The sequence below is a fragment of the Mytilus edulis genome, chromosome 13, assembly GCF_963676685.1.
Source record: "Mytilus edulis chromosome 13, xbMytEdul2.2, whole genome shotgun sequence".
NCBI classification, from domain to species: domain Eukaryota; kingdom Metazoa; phylum Mollusca; class Bivalvia; order Mytilida; family Mytilidae; genus Mytilus; species Mytilus edulis.
In genome coordinates, this window is record NC_092356.1 from 67,828,174 (window position 1) to 67,845,430 (window position 17,257).

At 31.8% G+C, this 17,257-nt stretch overlaps 1 protein-coding gene across 1 annotated transcript; it reads left to right on the forward strand.

Annotated features, from left to right (window-relative positions):
• Positions 1 to 6,241: 6,241 nt before the first annotated feature.
• Positions 6,242 to 17,012, forward strand: LOC139500947 (solute carrier family 35 member E2A-like). The gene is made up of 6 exons (XM_071289874.1): positions 6,242 to 6,553; positions 8,935 to 9,070; positions 10,810 to 11,058; positions 12,337 to 12,390; positions 13,591 to 13,794; positions 14,379 to 17,012. The coding sequence occupies exons 1-6, from the start codon at positions 6,322 to 6,324 to the stop codon at positions 14,578 to 14,580; spliced, it is 1,077 nt and encodes a 358-aa protein (XP_071145975.1). The 5' UTR covers positions 6,242 to 6,321; the 3' UTR covers positions 14,581 to 17,012.
• Positions 17,013 to 17,257: the final 245 nt, after the last annotated feature.

Genomic DNA, 17,257 nt, shown 5'->3' on the forward strand with positions numbered 1-17,257 from the left:
TGATTAAGGGTAGATACACTGTCAGATCTTGTTAAGATTGATAATGACCATTTTATTCAGAGAATGATATGTTAATATCAATAGTTATCAAAGGTACCAGGATTATAATTTAGTACGCCAGACGCATTTTTCGTCTACATAAGACTCATCAGTGACGCTCATATCAAAATATTTATAAAGCCAAAAAGTACAAAGTTGAAGAGCATTGAGGGTCCAAAATTCCAAAAAGTTGTGCCAAATACGGCTAAGGTAATCTATTCCTTGGATAAGAAAATCCTTAGTTTTTCAATTAATTCAAAGTTTTGTAAACAGGAAATTTATAAAAATAACCACATAATTGATATTCATGTCAACACCGAAGTGCTGACTACTGGGCTGGTGATACCCTCGGGGACGAAACGTCCACTAGCAATGGCATCGACCCAGTGGTGTAAATAGTTATCAAATAGTAAATCATCCAAACATATGTGATGTAATTAATAAGGGTCATTATTATACTTTATGCACACTTCGTATATCATTCAATCATATCATTGTACCTGCGGTATTTGCTAGTTTTATAAGCTCTGGTTTCCATAACAACATGTGATCATATTGGCAACGGTTGTCAATGTCTAAAATTAAAACCCGCCCAAACCCAATGTTTTCCGAATAAGATCACCCGCTGCGGCCGATGTTTATTTATTCTTATTTCTACATCATTTCCGTTGGTGTGTTGTTGTTATTGAAATAAAAACCTAACATTACAGTGCAACATATAATAAAACCTATAAGTATAAGAAAGGATAACATTACCAAGGATGTGACGTTACATACGGACCACTATAGTATAACGTTAGGTTATGCGCAATTAAAGTCATTTTTGTAATCTGTCGTAATTTGTGCCTTTTCATTGATACAATGTCCTTTTAATCACTTAGTGGGAAATCATATCAAAATGACGTTGCGCACGATGTTGATACTTGTCCGTGTTACACGACGTTCTTAAAATAATGCGATTTTGACTATTTCAAAGAACGTTTCAAGCATTCAAGCTTATAATTGATGAGGTCAATTAGCTGTAGTGAATTTGATAACCATATTTCGTTTTGTCGATCATTGCAAAGTTTTACCAAAAAAAACTCAATGCGATCGTATACATATTTTTTCAACGAAGTTTTACTTAGTACAGGAGTTGTCAGTCTTTCAGACCATAATGGAGCATTTTCCTTTTGCAAGCAGTTCACATTAATAAATTTATAAATTAGTTTCTTTTACACAAACTTTTTTATATAAATTAGATATTGCATATCTGTAGATACTCCTTTTGTTTCTTTCCATTTCATAGTTTAATCATTTCCCGATTCCTTCTTTTTCGCAATATATCTAGTTGTTCATGCTTTTCTCATTTCAAGTATGCGTACCCGCTGTTTGTTTTACAATAAAATTTTATTTTTATTTTGACGACTTAAAAACTGTTGATGGACTACTTTCCTGATCTATATAAAACAAAAAAAAATATATGCTAAAAAAAAAAGTGATCCCGATATTTTTTTTATTTCAAGCTTATGTGATCAACATTGAAATTTAAACTTTTACTTTCCTGTCTCATACTTGGGTTAACTTTGTTCTCTTCATTCGAAATAGATAAATTTTATATACAAATTAAAAAACACTAGCATCGCCTCAATTACGTTTTGCGAACGGGAAGATACATATAAAAGAAAAAAAATGTACTGCCAAGACCATTGCATCATGACGCGGTTAACTTGGTAAAATTAAACTAGCTATTATTTCCAACAGAAAAATATTGAAAATGCCTCTTCAAAATAATTTGATATAAGTAATATGTATTGACTCAAAGAAATACATTAATACCAATAAGAATTTCTTAACATAGAAAGACACAGCTTCGTGTACAATGGGAGACAATGCTGAGCAGTTAAGCAGTCAAAGTTTGAACATTCAATTTTTCAGTAACTTTTTTCAACATGGTTAAACTTAATACAAAATAGTTTTAAAAAAAATTTCTGCGATACAACAAAATGCAATCTTATATCTTTATAATATTTATATATAAAGTGGAGAATGTCGCCATGGGAGACAAATGATGCGCCGCTTGCATAAAGCTGTAAAAGGGTAATAACTACAGAATTACGATACCAAATATGTACTCGATCATAGTTTTGTGGTAATAAGCATTGTGTATAAGTTTCATATACATATGGTTGTGGCAAACTTAAGTTAGAGAACGGAAACAAAACATATCAACATTTTTTCTATTTTGAAATTAGCATAACTCTAGAAGTGACGCCCCCAAAATTCAAACTCGATCTGTGTTTTGTTGTAATTAACATTTAGTTTACATTTCATAACATTCGGTTTCGGCAAACTAAAGTTAGAAAACGGAAACTAATTTTGGAAGGTACCGATGGGCTAAATGTCCCCTCCAATACGACAGAAGCATAACAAAGGTTTGATGTAGTCCATAGAAACTTAAGTGAATCTTTAGTACTTCATTTGAATCCATTAAATAGTTAAAACAATCCTTTAGTAATATTTACCCCATTCAAATAAACCTTTATAAAGATATTTGTACAATTTTCATGAAGTTTAAAATTCAACGACAAATAGTATAGAAGTTATCATTTCATGTTTAAATACTTTTTTTCGAATTTTAATTCATAAGTTAAATAACTAGGTAGACATTTCCAAACTCGATATTTTTAGAAAACCGGAAACAGCTCCTGCAAACTTAATTCTTGTTACAGTCTTTTATACTTTCTGTATTAGCTGTATCAAAGTAAGGAGATGTGGTATAATTGCCATTGAGAAAACTATTTACCAGAGCTCAAATTGGTTTTCCTCGGTAAATTACTGTGGCCTTTATTTATACAAATATATCTTATTCTTTAACTGGACATAAAGACATCTGCTAAATTATATATCTGAATACGTGTATACACTCAAGTACTAATTATATAACTATCTTATGAAAATATTGAAATGACTTGCCTAAAGAAGTTTGTTGATAGATAATGAAGGGAAAAGAACATACAAATAGCATATACAAAGGCATAGTTCGACGAAAAACAGAAGACACTTTAGCAAATAAAACAACATTCTAAAAAACACTACTTTGAAAACTTAAGCAAGACTCAGGGGAGAGGGGGTCTTATGTGCTATGGAGAGGTGCTGCACTGGTAGCACTAGACCGATTGTTTATGGCTAGAACAAATTCGGTTGCATTTGTTGACATCAAAATTAAGTAAAAGAAACTCAACCAATTTCGTAAAAGTGCAGTATCTGATTTTTATTGCAGTTTTATGTTAAGAAGGATTACCTGTATGCATAAGCGTGTTGGTATATTACAAATCAATAATAGAAGCATGAAGAAAGATGCACTTTTATTTTTAAATGTTAAATGTAATGTGTACCAGGATATGAAAAAAAACACACAAATCTATAAAGATGATTAATTGTAATATAAACACAGCATAAACTTATCAGGTAAAATGTAACACGTTATTTAAAATGCAAGTCGTGCAAGATGTTTTTTGTTAAATATAGGGATTAAGTAGTATAGGGAGAATATATTTACAAATGATTCTTTATGATAACATTAGTACAGAGTAATGTAATAACAAAGTACAGGTAGGGAAATGCTTAATTTTACGCTTTTTCTACTACCTGCTGATAGTTACTATTGGGAATTGAGTTGTATAATCAGGTCTTTAAATATTGTAGATTAAGGGAAACCAATTATTGCGTAGATCATAAATCTTGTGCTCACGTGTCCAATTTTATTTATTCTTTATCCACGGTCTCAACACATTAACATATCAATAATAAATCCACTAAATAGGCAGTCATTTTCATGTATATGCAGATTAGAATGATATTATTTATTTCAAGATGCTCATAGAAAAATTATCATGTTGCCCTGATGGGTAAATTTTTCACACGAGAAATATAGAAAGTTCCTAGTGCAGACATGGCAAGTGAAATCATTAGAATTCAAAATAAATCAACTCATAAATTTTGGTCTTTGTAGTGTTTGGACTGTGTGAATCCATGAGGTGTCTCTTCCTGGAGATAACACGACCATAAAAACATACTGCTACAGGATGAATAAATGAAAGATCTTTGGATTTTTTAAACCTCTGGTTTGGAGTACATTCTTCCATGCTTTTATCAGAACCTTCGTTGTCAAATAGCTCATGTCAGTTATAAACCTTAGTGATACACTTTGAACAGAAAAATTTGCCACTGTTGGTTGATATTTTATTCCCCGAAGGTACCAGCCAAGTAGACAGCACTTCTGTGTTGACATTAATTATCATTGAAATGGACATAATTATAAAATGTCTGCTTACAAAACTTTTAATTTTTGAAAAACTAAGACTTTTTTTACCTCAGGAATATATTACCTTAGCTGTATTTGACAAAACTATAATGAATTTTTGGTCGTCAATGCTCTTCAACTTCATACTTTATTTGGCATTTTTTTTAACTTTCGAGCGTCACTGGTGAGTCTTCTGTAGACGAAACGTGCGTCTGGCGCAAATACAAAATTTTAATACTGATATCTATGATGAGTCAATTTACAAGTATTACAGTAAAGACAACAGCCTGTTTAAATGTTCCTCCCACTTGACATCACATACCTTGAGTATTTCCTATGAATCTTCCTGTTTTGCTGTTTAATTTGTCCTATATGTTCAATATTCTATGATGCTTGGTGATTCTCAGATCTATGCAAAAAGAGGGACGAAAGATACCAAAGGGACAGTCAAACTCATAAATCTAAAACAAACTGACAACGTCATGGCTAAAAATGAAAAAGACAAACAGAAAAACAATAGTAAACATGACACAACATGGAAAACTAAAGAATAAACAACACGAACCCCGCCAAGAACTAGGGGTGATCTCAGGTGCTTACATTTGTCACAAATTAGTAAGTCACACTGGATACATTTCCAGTAATCTTATTTCACCTTCACATATATAACTGACATCCAACTGGGAATTGAACTTTATGTAAAGAACGCCACCCCAAATTTAAAAAATCTGACTATAATAATTCTGTGTCTGTTATCACTACTAGTATATCAATTTGAAGAGGTATTAAACTCAACTCTCTATACGGTCTGAATTTCTTTCCCATGGCAACAGTAGGGAACATTTGTTCTCCGCACAATTATTTCCTTTTCTGAGCCCAAAGAATAATACTACTATGTTTCATTTTAAAAAATGTATAATTTAAGTTCAAATATCTGTTTGAGAAGAAATAGATCATTCGTTCTTAGAATGACTGCAATTCCTGCAAAACTTTCTATGAAACTGACATTATTGTTTAAAAACCTTTTATATTAACGAAACTCCAAGTTTTTTCTACCCAAGGAATAGACTCTCTATGATGAGTTTATTTACAACCACTGGATCGATGCCACTGCTGGTGGAGTTTTAATTTCCCGGGAGTATCAACAGCCCAGTAGTCAGCAGTTCTGTGTTGACTTGAGTTATCATTGAATTGTTCATAATTATAAACTAACTGTTAACAAATTTGAATTTTTGAAATACTAAGGCTTTTCTACCTCATGAATAGATAACCTTAGTTTTATTTGGCAAAACGTTATGGAGTTTTTGATCCTCAATGCTCTACAAACCTCGTTCTTTTTTTTTTGGCCTTTTTTACATTTTTTGATTCGCGCGTCACTGATGAGTCTTTTGTAGACGTCCGGCGTATATATAAAATTTTAATCCTGATATCTATGATGATACATATAGGAAGATGTGGTGTGAGTGCCAATGAGACAACTCTACATCCAAATAACAATTTATAAAAGTAAACCATTATAGGTCAATGAGTTTATTTACCTATTTTTGGCAATACATTTTGTAATGTAGGTCATTAATGTTCTTCAACTCCGTACTTTATTTGGCCGTTTGACATGGTTTAATTTGAGCCCCTCTGTTGTGTCTTTTTTAGTGCAAAAGTTTAGTCCTGGTATTAATAACGAGTATATATTCACTAGTGTTAAACATTTCAAACAGTAAAACCAACGGTCTAATATATATATATACAAAAGAGAAACGAGACACAAATGTGTCTTCATAGTCTGAATTGTCTTGTATCCGATCAATTATATTACCCATTGTAGTACTGTGTACATTCGGAAACAAGAAAAACATATTCAGTATGTGACTTTTGACTGTACTTTTTTTCAGTTTCAGACATATTGAAGGTAGCCTGGTGATATGAATTTATGGTAAAGAACGGTATTTCCTGTTTAAAAAAAACCCAGTGACTTTTAACATGTGAAAGATGCCGAGTCCATGACAACATCTACTGAATCAGATACGTATTTAGATAACACAATGGATGTCGTACAAACTAACATAGGAACCAAACACAAGGTGACAAAACAACAAGATGCTGATGACAGGTTCGGACTGTATAATGTTCGGGCGTTTTTATTCCTCATCATATGGTACATATTCAGTGCCTTTACATTGTTCTTAAACAAGTATATTTTATCAACACTGAAAGGAGATCCTGCAGTACTAGGTATGTTTTTAAAAAGCTTGTACCTATACTTTTATATTGTTCCTAATTAAACATATTTTAACAACAGTACTGAAAAGTGGTGCAGCAATACTAAACATATAAAAAAAGAAGATTTGGTATGATTGCCAATAAGACAACTCTCCACAAGAGACCAAACGACACAGAAATTAACGACTATAGGTCACCTTACGACCTTCGACAATGGGCAAGCCCATACCGCATAGTCAGCTTTAAAAGGCCCGAAATGACAGACAATGTAAAACAATTCAAACGAGAAAACAAACGGCCTAATTTATGTACAAAAATGAAAGAGAAACAAAAATGTAACACATAAACAAACGACAACCACTGAATTACAGGCTCCTGAATTGGGATAGGCACATAAATACAGAATGTGGCGGGGTTAAACATGTAAGCGGGATCCCAACCCTCCTCAAACCTTGGACAGTGGTGTAACAGTACAATATTAGAACGAACTATAAAAATCAGATGAATAAAATACGCTTTAATGGAGCATGGCACAGTATTTACGCCATTTTACCTATGTAAAGGAACATACTCTTCAAAATCAATTATTCTTTTGTGTCAGCTATTCAAATATAGTTCCTAAGTTTTAAGTTTTTAACTATAAATTTATAATTCAGACATATCATATCGATAATCTGTTCAAGAATCATAAATCAATTAAGAAAATAAACCCGAGACAGAAACCAAAACCAGGGAAACACATCAACTATAAGAAAAATTTTAAATTGAGAATGAAAAATGGGAATATGTCAAAGAGACAACAACCCGACCAAAGAGCAGATACTAGCCAATGGACACCAATGGGTCTGCATCGAGAAAATCCCGCTCCCAGAGGTGGACCTCATCTAGCCCTTAAATAAAAAAGGATACTAGTTATTAATGAACGTCATACTAAAATCCAAATATATAACTTATCATAAATTTAAAAAGCATACAAGACTAACAAAGGCTAGAGGCTCATGACGTGGGACAAGCGCAAAAGTGCGGCGGAATAAACATGCTATGTGAGATATCAACCCTACCCCTATATCTCTAGCCAATGCAGAATAAAGAAATGCACAGCAATACGCATAGTTATAATAGTTTTAAAGAAGCCAGAGTCCGATGTCAGAAAAGGTAACAAAAGAAACTAAGCAAAATAACAATGAAACATAAATTGACATGCCAGCTCCATACCTCAATCAAACTGATTGAAAGGTTAAGCCTTCATCATGAGAAAAATCAGGCTCAATTCCTCCAGTTTGGAGTTAAGTATCATACCATCATAAAATATACGAGAAGAACATAACCCGTATCATACCAACAACTGGTTTTACAACGGAACAACCGACAATACTAGACTGCAAACAAATGCTTACATACATAAAAACGGACTGTTTGATTACAACTGCTATATTCCTGACTTGGAACAGGACATTTGAGAAAAAAAATAGTGGGTTGAACTTGGTTTTATGTCTAGCCAAAACCTCTCACTTATATGGTATTGTTAAAAAATACCGCAAAATAAAAAAACATCATTACATGATATGAATACAGTACATATAAACACAATTTTACTCAGGGCAGAGAAATATATATGAATAATATAATGGTACACTACAACATGTACTTAAAACAAATCCTATATTTCTATGGCTCCTTTGGCAGGATTTCTTTGAAGATTACTCTGTGTGAAGCTTCATTGATATTAAATATATATGGTTGTTTTGTATAATAAATTAGAAAAAAGGGAAATTAATTATTACATACTTTTGATTTTTTTACCCTCTATGCTAACATTGCCTATGTGAAATTTTAAAATTGTTTGTAAAAACATTAAACGACAAAAATATGTGACGTATAAAATTTTCTGACGTCAGACACGCGAATCAATGACTGTGTTTGTAAATAGATGTTTTTGTGTTCTGTTAAATTGTTCCTTATGAAATTGCTACACGATGATGACTGGTGTACCTATATGTTGACTAATTTATTTATTATGTCTGTTTATTTTATCATTGTAAATACATGTATAACGAAATTTGACTGTCAACAAAGTGAGAGGTTTAGCGCTATAAACCCAGGTTTAATCCACCAATTTCTACATTTAAAAATTCCTGTATCAAGTCAGGAATATAACAGTTCTTGTCCATTCGTTTTTATGTGCTTTGTCATTTGATTTTGCCATTTGATTATGGACTTTCCGATTAGATTTTCCTCTGAGTTCAATATTTTTGTGATTTTACATTTTGAATCAAATGTCCTGTGAAATTTTCTAGCCCCTTTGTGATCTAGGTTGTAATGAATGTTGGGGTAAGCTTAAGTTTTTAATCTGCAATAAACATTATGAGGTAAATGATTTTGGTTTTATTTAGGTGGCATGCAAATGGTAATGACAACAATATTTGGATTTATACAAATGAATCTTCCATCAGGGTTTTGTAAACCTGTCATACGGGAAGGGAAACCACCTAAATTCTGGAAAAATATGATATTACTTGGATGTATGAGGTAATTGATATTGAAATATTTAAGAGTAAAATAAACAAAATAAAGGCAACAGTAGTATACCGCTATTCAAAATTCATAAATCGATTGAGAAAAAAAAACCAAATCCGGGTTACAAACTAAAACTGAGGGAAACGCATCAAATATAAGAGGAAAACTACAACACACCAGAAACACAACATTAAAATGTAACATAAACAGAAACGAACTATAAAATAACAATCATGGCCATTTTCCTGACTTTTTACAGGACATTTAAAGAAAAAGAATGGTGGGTTGAAAAGCGATTAAAATAAATGGGTAGAAAGGACAGATAACTACATGGCCAAACATAATTTAGACAATGTATCACGAAGCACATACATAAATCAGAGCTTGAGCCAGATAAATCCCATGCTGTGTACTACCGTACTAGAGTTAACAGCTGTTTCTGTCCTCAAGGTGAAGCTTTGCTCGTGACAACAACATATTGGTCGATTATAGAAAAATAATTCATTGAATTCTGCAGAAATGTTATCTCATCATAATTTTCTGAGTTTTAATTTGACCTTTAGGACAAATAAGGAATTCTAGCATCTTGATATACCTATTTATGTCATATTGTGAGTAGTATATTTCCATTATTGCATTTTCCCAGACAACAAGTAGAAATAATGGCAACCCACGTCAATATATCAGTAAGAAAAAACTAATCTGAAATTATTTAATTGTGTAATGTTTCAAGCCTGCAACATCTAAAACTCATATCCCTTAATTGCTGAAATGCGCATCTGGTGCAGTAAAATTAGAACCGTTAACGTACGTAATAAATAGTAATAAGGCATTTAATTCAATATACATACGAACATTAAAACACCAAAACCAGAACCAAACAAACAAGCATGTACATCATACCAAAATTCGAAAATCAAAAGCGTACCATAAAGATCACATCGTAACCCCGTGATAATTCAAAATAGTATTCAAAACAGAAACAAGAGATGACTTGTTGAGAGCCCAAAAACCTTTAAACTGTGTGTCATATAGAATACAACAAAAATGGATGCATACTACAAATTCGTGGCTTGCGACAGAAAAATAGAAAATATTGAGGGCGGGATTAAACATATTTGTAAGCATTCAAACAACTCATAAAATGTGTAGTATTCTGACATTATACAGTGAAAATCAGTTAGAAAAGGATTGACACAGAAGATTAGGTCAATTCAGTTGTCTTTGTGCTTGATATTCATATGATGACGACATGATCTTTCAATCAGTTTAATTGAGGTCTGGAGCTGTCATTTCAGTTAACTGCTTGTAGTCTGTTGTTATTTATGTATTATTTTCATTTTATCTATTTTCTTTTGTTACATCCTCTGACATCGGACTCGGACTTCTCTTGAACTGAATTTTAATGTGCGTATTGTTATGCGTTTACTTTTCTACATTGGCTAGAGGTATAGGGGGAGGGTTGAGATCTCATAAACATGTTGCCTCTTGCATTTGCTAGTCTTGTATGATTTTTAGTTTTAGTTTCTTGTGTATAATTAGGAGTTTAGTATGACGTTCATTATCACTGTACTAGTATACATATATATGTTTTAAGGGGCCAGCTGAAGGGCGCCTTCGGGTGCGGGGGTTTCTCGCTAAATTGAAGACCCATTTGTGGCCTTCGGCTGTTGTCTGCTCTATGGTCGGGTTGTTGTCGCTTTGACACATTCTTCATTTCCTTTCTCAATTTTATTGTATTTAAATTTCAGATTTTGCACCGTATTCCTAGGGCTAGTAGCGTTAAAGCATGTAGCAGTATCTCTAACAGAGACAGTAAAAAGTTCAGCGCCATTATTTACGTGTTTTATTTCCTATGCTTTGATTGGAGAGTACACAGGAATGTATACATTTATGTCTCTGATTCCAATAATGAGTGGATTAGCCCTGTGTTCTGCATATGAACTTAGTTTTAATGCTCAAGGCTTTATTGCAGCCTTAGCTACCAATTTAACTGATTGGTATGTATACATTTATGCAGTCTTGAATTTTATACTTATATAGTAACTGGTCCAAATACATTAAATAATTGTACACACACGTACAAGTATATAACTATCGAAAAAAATATTGAAATTACATTTGTGTACATACATAAAGAAATGTGATGATAAGTTAGGAGGGGAAAAGAAAATACCAACATCATATAAAAAAGCCTAAGACAACGAAAAATAAATAATAATATAGCCAACAAATTACGCCTAAAGTCAATCAACAGTCTACAAAACGCTACACTGAAAAAAAGGACTGAGCAACATGAATGTACTATGAACGTGACATGGGGAGGTGATGCACTGGTAGCACCAGATCAATTGTGTGTGGCAATTGTAAATTCGGTTGTATTTGTTGACATCAAAATTGAGTAAAAGAAACTCAATCAATTGCGTAAGAGTACAGGATCCGTATCGTAAATGTGGTTAAACCTCGATAAATCAAACTTGAAGGGAAGCGACAAAAACTATTCAGATTATTCGAGGTTTAATTCATGAGATTTCGCGTAATCCCGTATTAATTATATTTTTTTTGTATCTTTAATGAAAAAGAAAGGTATGTTAAGGTATTTTATTTCCCTTTGTGTTGTATGTATACATGTAGTGTTTTGCACTTCCTAATTTTGATTTTGAAACAAACACTTTTTTTAACAATCATATATTTTTTTGTACCAAATTGTCTTGTACGGCAGACTTCAATCAGATCGGAATCTCACTACGCTACTGTTTTAAACATTTTGTGATTTTATCTTTTATGTCTGTTTTTGTTTTTGGTCACACATCGTTATCAATATAATGAAATTAGAGCGACTTTAATACAAGTGAGAGGTTTAGATAGCTATAAATCCAGGTTTAATCCGCCATTGTCAAAATAGGAAAATGTCTGCATGTACCAAGTCAAGAATATGACAGTTGTTATCAATTCGTTTGATGTGTTTGAGCTTTTAATTTTCCTATTTGATTAAGAACTTTCATTTGAATTTTCATTGCAGTTCTGTTTTTTTTTTTTTGTTTTTTTTTTTTAATTTACTTTTACTTGAGTTATTGGGAGACTTATACAAACAATCACTTTGGGGAAAATGTACCAGTATAAATGTGAAATTTGTAAACATAAGTTATCTCTAGTTGTTTTAGGGCGATTCTGTTGTTTTTGAGTTTGTCAAATTATTTTCATTTATTGCATACTGCTTTTTCTGTCTATATGTATGAGGAAAATCTACATGTAATTGAAATTTATATTCTTTTTAGTTTGCAGAATGTGTATTCAAAATCATTAATAAGTGGTGAAAAGTACAGATATACGTAAGTAGATCTTATTTCAATTGAACATCAACAAACAATATAGAGGAAACAAATGTATATGCATCAATTAAGACGAACGTGGTTTGCTATGGAATTGACAGTATATGGTTAAATATACCTCAAGTATAAAATCATTTTATGTTATTATCCGTGAAAGAGGGGCGAGAGATACCAGTTGAACATTCAAACTCATAGATCGAAAATAAATTTACAACAACATGGCTAAAACCGAAAAGGACAAACAGACAAATAATAGTATACAAGCCACAACATGGAAAACTAAAGGCAAAACAACACGAGCCCCACCAAAGACTGGGCGTGATTTCAGGTGCTCTGGGAAAGTAAGCAGATCCTGCTCCACATGTGGCACCTTTCGTGTTGTTCATGGTAAAACAAACCCGGTAAATAGTTTAATTCGGTAGATCCCATTCGTAAAAAGGGAATTATATATGTCTTTCTATTTTGATGACAAACAAAAATGTAGGAAAGTAGAGCAAGGACTGTACTAGAAGTGGGACCGGTTGCATCGACAGAAATTAAACGTAAACGTCTTTATATGTATTGACTACCATGAATAACACTAGTTGTTTACCATCTTTTAAATGTATTTGCGGTCATAATAAGAATACATTTTTGTTTGGAAAAAAGAAAGTTATAAGTAGATTTGGTTGCCAATGACATGTTAATTGAACACAAAAATTATTTATTATATTAGATGAAGCAAAAATTGTAAAAATTGAGGTTTGATCAAAAAGAATCTTCCAAAGTTTCAACATCAAAACAAGACAAGTCAGCATACTTATTCTTCAGTTTCAGTGTAACCATTTTGGCTTTCAATCTTTGAAAAAAGACGAACTCAACAAAACACTCCATACAAAACTAAAGATGGAGCATCATGATTCCTAAAAACATAAGTGAACTCATGTGCTCCGGAAGGGTAATTATTCTCTGATTAACATGTGACACTCGTTTAATTTATGATTATACATAAACAAAGCATATGGGTGTTATCCATCCATGACACAAATCAGTTCATGCACAGCAAACAAACAAAAAAAAGACACAAAAAGCAAAGGAACAGCGCTTTGTTCATTTCCAATTTAATTTTAAACAGACTAGCCAAATTGCAATTTTACATAGGTACATAATCAATGTCACTTCCATTATATAGATTCGTGTACAATTCTTCCTCTATTACAGGCCTGTGGAACTACAATTTTACACTAGTATGTCATCATTAGCAGTGCAAATTCCAGCGTGTTACTTCATGATAGATATGGGTTCTACTAGTAAGACATTCGATACTTTTATGTTCTCAGCTTACGTAGTTGATGGAATATGTTTTCACTTCCAAAGTTTATCAGCCTATGTTTTAATGAGCTACATATCACCGGTTACTCACAGGTAGGTGTAAACTTATCTATAAGATTCTGGTGTCTTTAGTTGTGTCGTTTTTTTGTATGCTTTGATAAGTTAAATGTTGTGTCGAACACTTATAAACGGGACAATAATGAGTCACACTCCTATAACTTATCTAGCTCTATATCCTTTACCAACTGCAGTTTTACAACATATCATTTATGGTAATGTGTATTTATTACATGCTCCTTAATGCTATTCTGGTTTCAGGATAACTGACATTTGGCAATGAAAGTGTGCAAACAAGATACTATAAACACACTTATTGTTTTTCTCGGGCGATTTATTCTATATCGACTTTCGCGAGTAGGAAAATATCACGAATACTAATCGTCGGAAATATGTAATACTTTGGTCTCTCTTAATACAATCACGAAAAATAAAAAAAAAACACGCAAATAAATCGCCGTTAAGTATGATGAAAGTGCTATACGCGAAATCAGTATCCGCAAACCTTAGTTAGTTAAAAGTATTCATTCAGAATCTGTTTTTGAATTTTCTCAGACATTTCTGTAAAGCTCTTGTAAAATATGAAAATAAAAAAGCGTATATTATATTTTCTGTTACAGCGTTGCCAATACAGTTAAGCGGGCGTTGCTTATTTGGATATCTATATTATTATTTGGTAACCCTATGACATTTCTAAGTGGACTAGGGACTGTAATTGTAACCATTGGTGTTCTGTTGTATACCAAGGCTAAGGAGGTGGACCACAATAGGAGGGAACTTATACAGAGTTATCCAAGGCTGGGAGAAACAAAAGATGTTTGATTTTTAAATACATATGATAAGGTTCGTGCGTCTGTAGATTTTTTATTAACCTTAAATAGGAATTCCCAACTTGAACAACAGCTGGTTTCCCCATTGAAGACATCATTTTTTTTAAACATTACTTACTTCTGTTTGTGAATAAAAAAAAGTGATTGGTAAATTATGTATTATTTGGTGGTTGGATTGTGTTGTTCGCAAGTTCTGAAATTATTTATACTTAAGTTAGCTTTAACCAAATATTATTTGTTTCTTTTTTTTTTGGTTCAGGTTAAACGCAAAATACCTTTAATATCACTTTCTTTATATTTTGTATTATAACAAATGATGAATGATGTCTTACGCTCGGTAGCATAGCCTTCATAGCAAACAATGTTTCATTGACACTTGGGTTTTTTTTTAAAGAAGAAATTTGGATGGCGTTTATTTAGTGTTTACTTCATATTCGTTAGCTGAAAATACTTAATGAGTCAAAAATAAATTTATTATAGAGTAAAAAGGTTTGTCAAATATATACTTCCTGACCTGTGATGTATAACAAACAGCGTAGATTTGACAATGATTACAACCGAGTTAAGCAAACTGCAGTGTTGATTTCAAAACGGAAGAACAAAGAATAGTCTTCAGCATGCATTTTAGATGTAAAACAATATATATATTCTGTATAAGAAAATTATTATTTTCTGAAAAGATGAATTTACTACTACATTTAAAGCTTTTTGATTCCTGTAATAATAAATGTTTATTGGGTGTAAATAAAGATTCTGTTATTAATGCCGTACTTTCTGAATAAGGTTTATTCCCACTTTCATTGTCACCCCAAAAATTCAATTAATTTCTGGCCTCATATCATTAATATGGTAAAGAAAGCATACAATAAAAACTTGTCTAATGGTTTTTGTAGTAAAATAAAAGTGTTAATAGGTAAAGTTTGAATTCAGCATGTCTGGAAAAATCTAAATACTACGTTAAAGACAAACTTACTTTCAAAAGAATTTAGAGGAGGAATTCATAAAATCCTGGAAACAAGCTTTTTTTGTGACTCTTATCTTGCTAACAAAGATAATTATCGTAATAAACTAAGAACATATTGAAAAGTTAAATATAATTTTGAACAAGAAAAATATCTACTACTGGACCTGAACAAACGTGTTATTTCTCAACTGGTAAAAATCAGAATTAGTACTTGCAAATTACTAATTGGAGTTGTTAGATATATTAGAACACCTTTAGAACAGAGAATTTGTCTACTTTACAAGGATGGAATTGAGGATGAATTCAATTTCCTCATTAAATGTAAAGCGTTTGAATTTAACAGAAACGTACTCTTTTGTAATTTAAATGATATAGTTCCATCTTTTGTTAATATGTCATACCAAGATACATTTGGTTTCATTTTGTAAAGTAATGATACTGACATTAGTACTGTATTTGTAGCTGAAATAAGCGATTTGTATGATTCGAACTTTCATCTGAAGCAAACTTAATGTTGTTAAGCACTGTTGTAGTATTAAATCTTATTGTATTAGCTTGAATTAATAATATGGTATGAATAAAACCTCTACGCAATGTAGACATAAAATATGTGTCTCTTATCAATGAGAAAATATGTCTCTGTATATTTGGTTTTGTTGTTTATTTTTGTATTTGTATTTTGTAAATATCAGCTGGTATCATTCCTGTATTGGAATTTACACCAATAATATTATTTGATTTAATTTAATTTATTGTTGAAATAGTTCAGTGTTTGATTGATGATAAAGCTGCATTTTTAAAAAGCTTTTTTAGACTGCTTTAAAAACAAAATATGGTTAAGATTTGGTTATGAAATATTATTTGTGAAATTCATTATATTGCATAGAATTTGAGGTTTAAAACCATTGTTTTGAATGATTGGATATTATTGAACCTATTGTAATGGAGGATTAGTTGTTATTATAACTATTGTTTTGAATGATTGTGTGTGATTGAAACCATTGTTTTGAATGATTGTGAGTAATGAAACCATTGTTTTTTGTGTGTGATTGAAACCATTGTTTTGAATGATTGTGTGTGATCGAAACCATTGTTTTGAATGATTGTGTGTGATCCAAACCATTGTTTTGAATGATTGTGTGTGATTGAAACCATTGTTTTGAATGAAAGTGTGTAATTAAACATTTTAATGAATGATTGGATGTGATTGTAACCAGTGTTTTGAATGATTGAATACCTTCGTAACTGTCGTTATAGATGAATGACGTGTTTATATATTTTTTTAAAATATGTAATATATGATATAATTATTGCTTATGTTAAATTATGATTGTTGTTGTTAATTTTGAAGAAGGAAGTAGAGAGCTGGAGGCCAAACATGTTACTTAATCGATTATTTTAACTAAATAATTGGAAATATTATTTTACTGCATCAAAGCAATAAATATGATTTCATTTGGTTTTCTTTGAATCATTTGATTATTAGCTTATCATCGTTAAGTATTTATGCACAAAACAAAATAATTAATATTGGTAGTTTTTCTTCTAAAACACTTCAACCCCACTAGGTTTTCTTAAAATGTTCTGTACCAAGTCATGAATTTGTTGGGGTTTGTTGTTTTTTGTCGAGCCTTCGACTTTAGTCGAAAAAGCGAGACTAAGCGATCCTACATTCCGTCGTCGTCGGCGTCGTCGTCGGCGGCGT

Excerpts from the sequence above, each read along its gene's own strand:
- LOC139500947 (XM_071289874.1), top strand. The coding sequence starts at position 6,322 with ATGACAACATCTACTGAATCAGATACGTATTTAGATAACACAATGGAT. Across the intron at positions 9,071-10,809 it reads ATATTACTTGGATGTATGAG|ATTTTGCACCGTATTCCTAG; the intron begins GTAATTGATATT and ends TTTAAATTTCAG. Across the intron at positions 12,391-13,590 it reads GGTGAAAAGTACAGATATAC|GCCTGTGGAACTACAATTTT; the intron begins GTAAGTAGATCT and ends CCTCTATTACAG.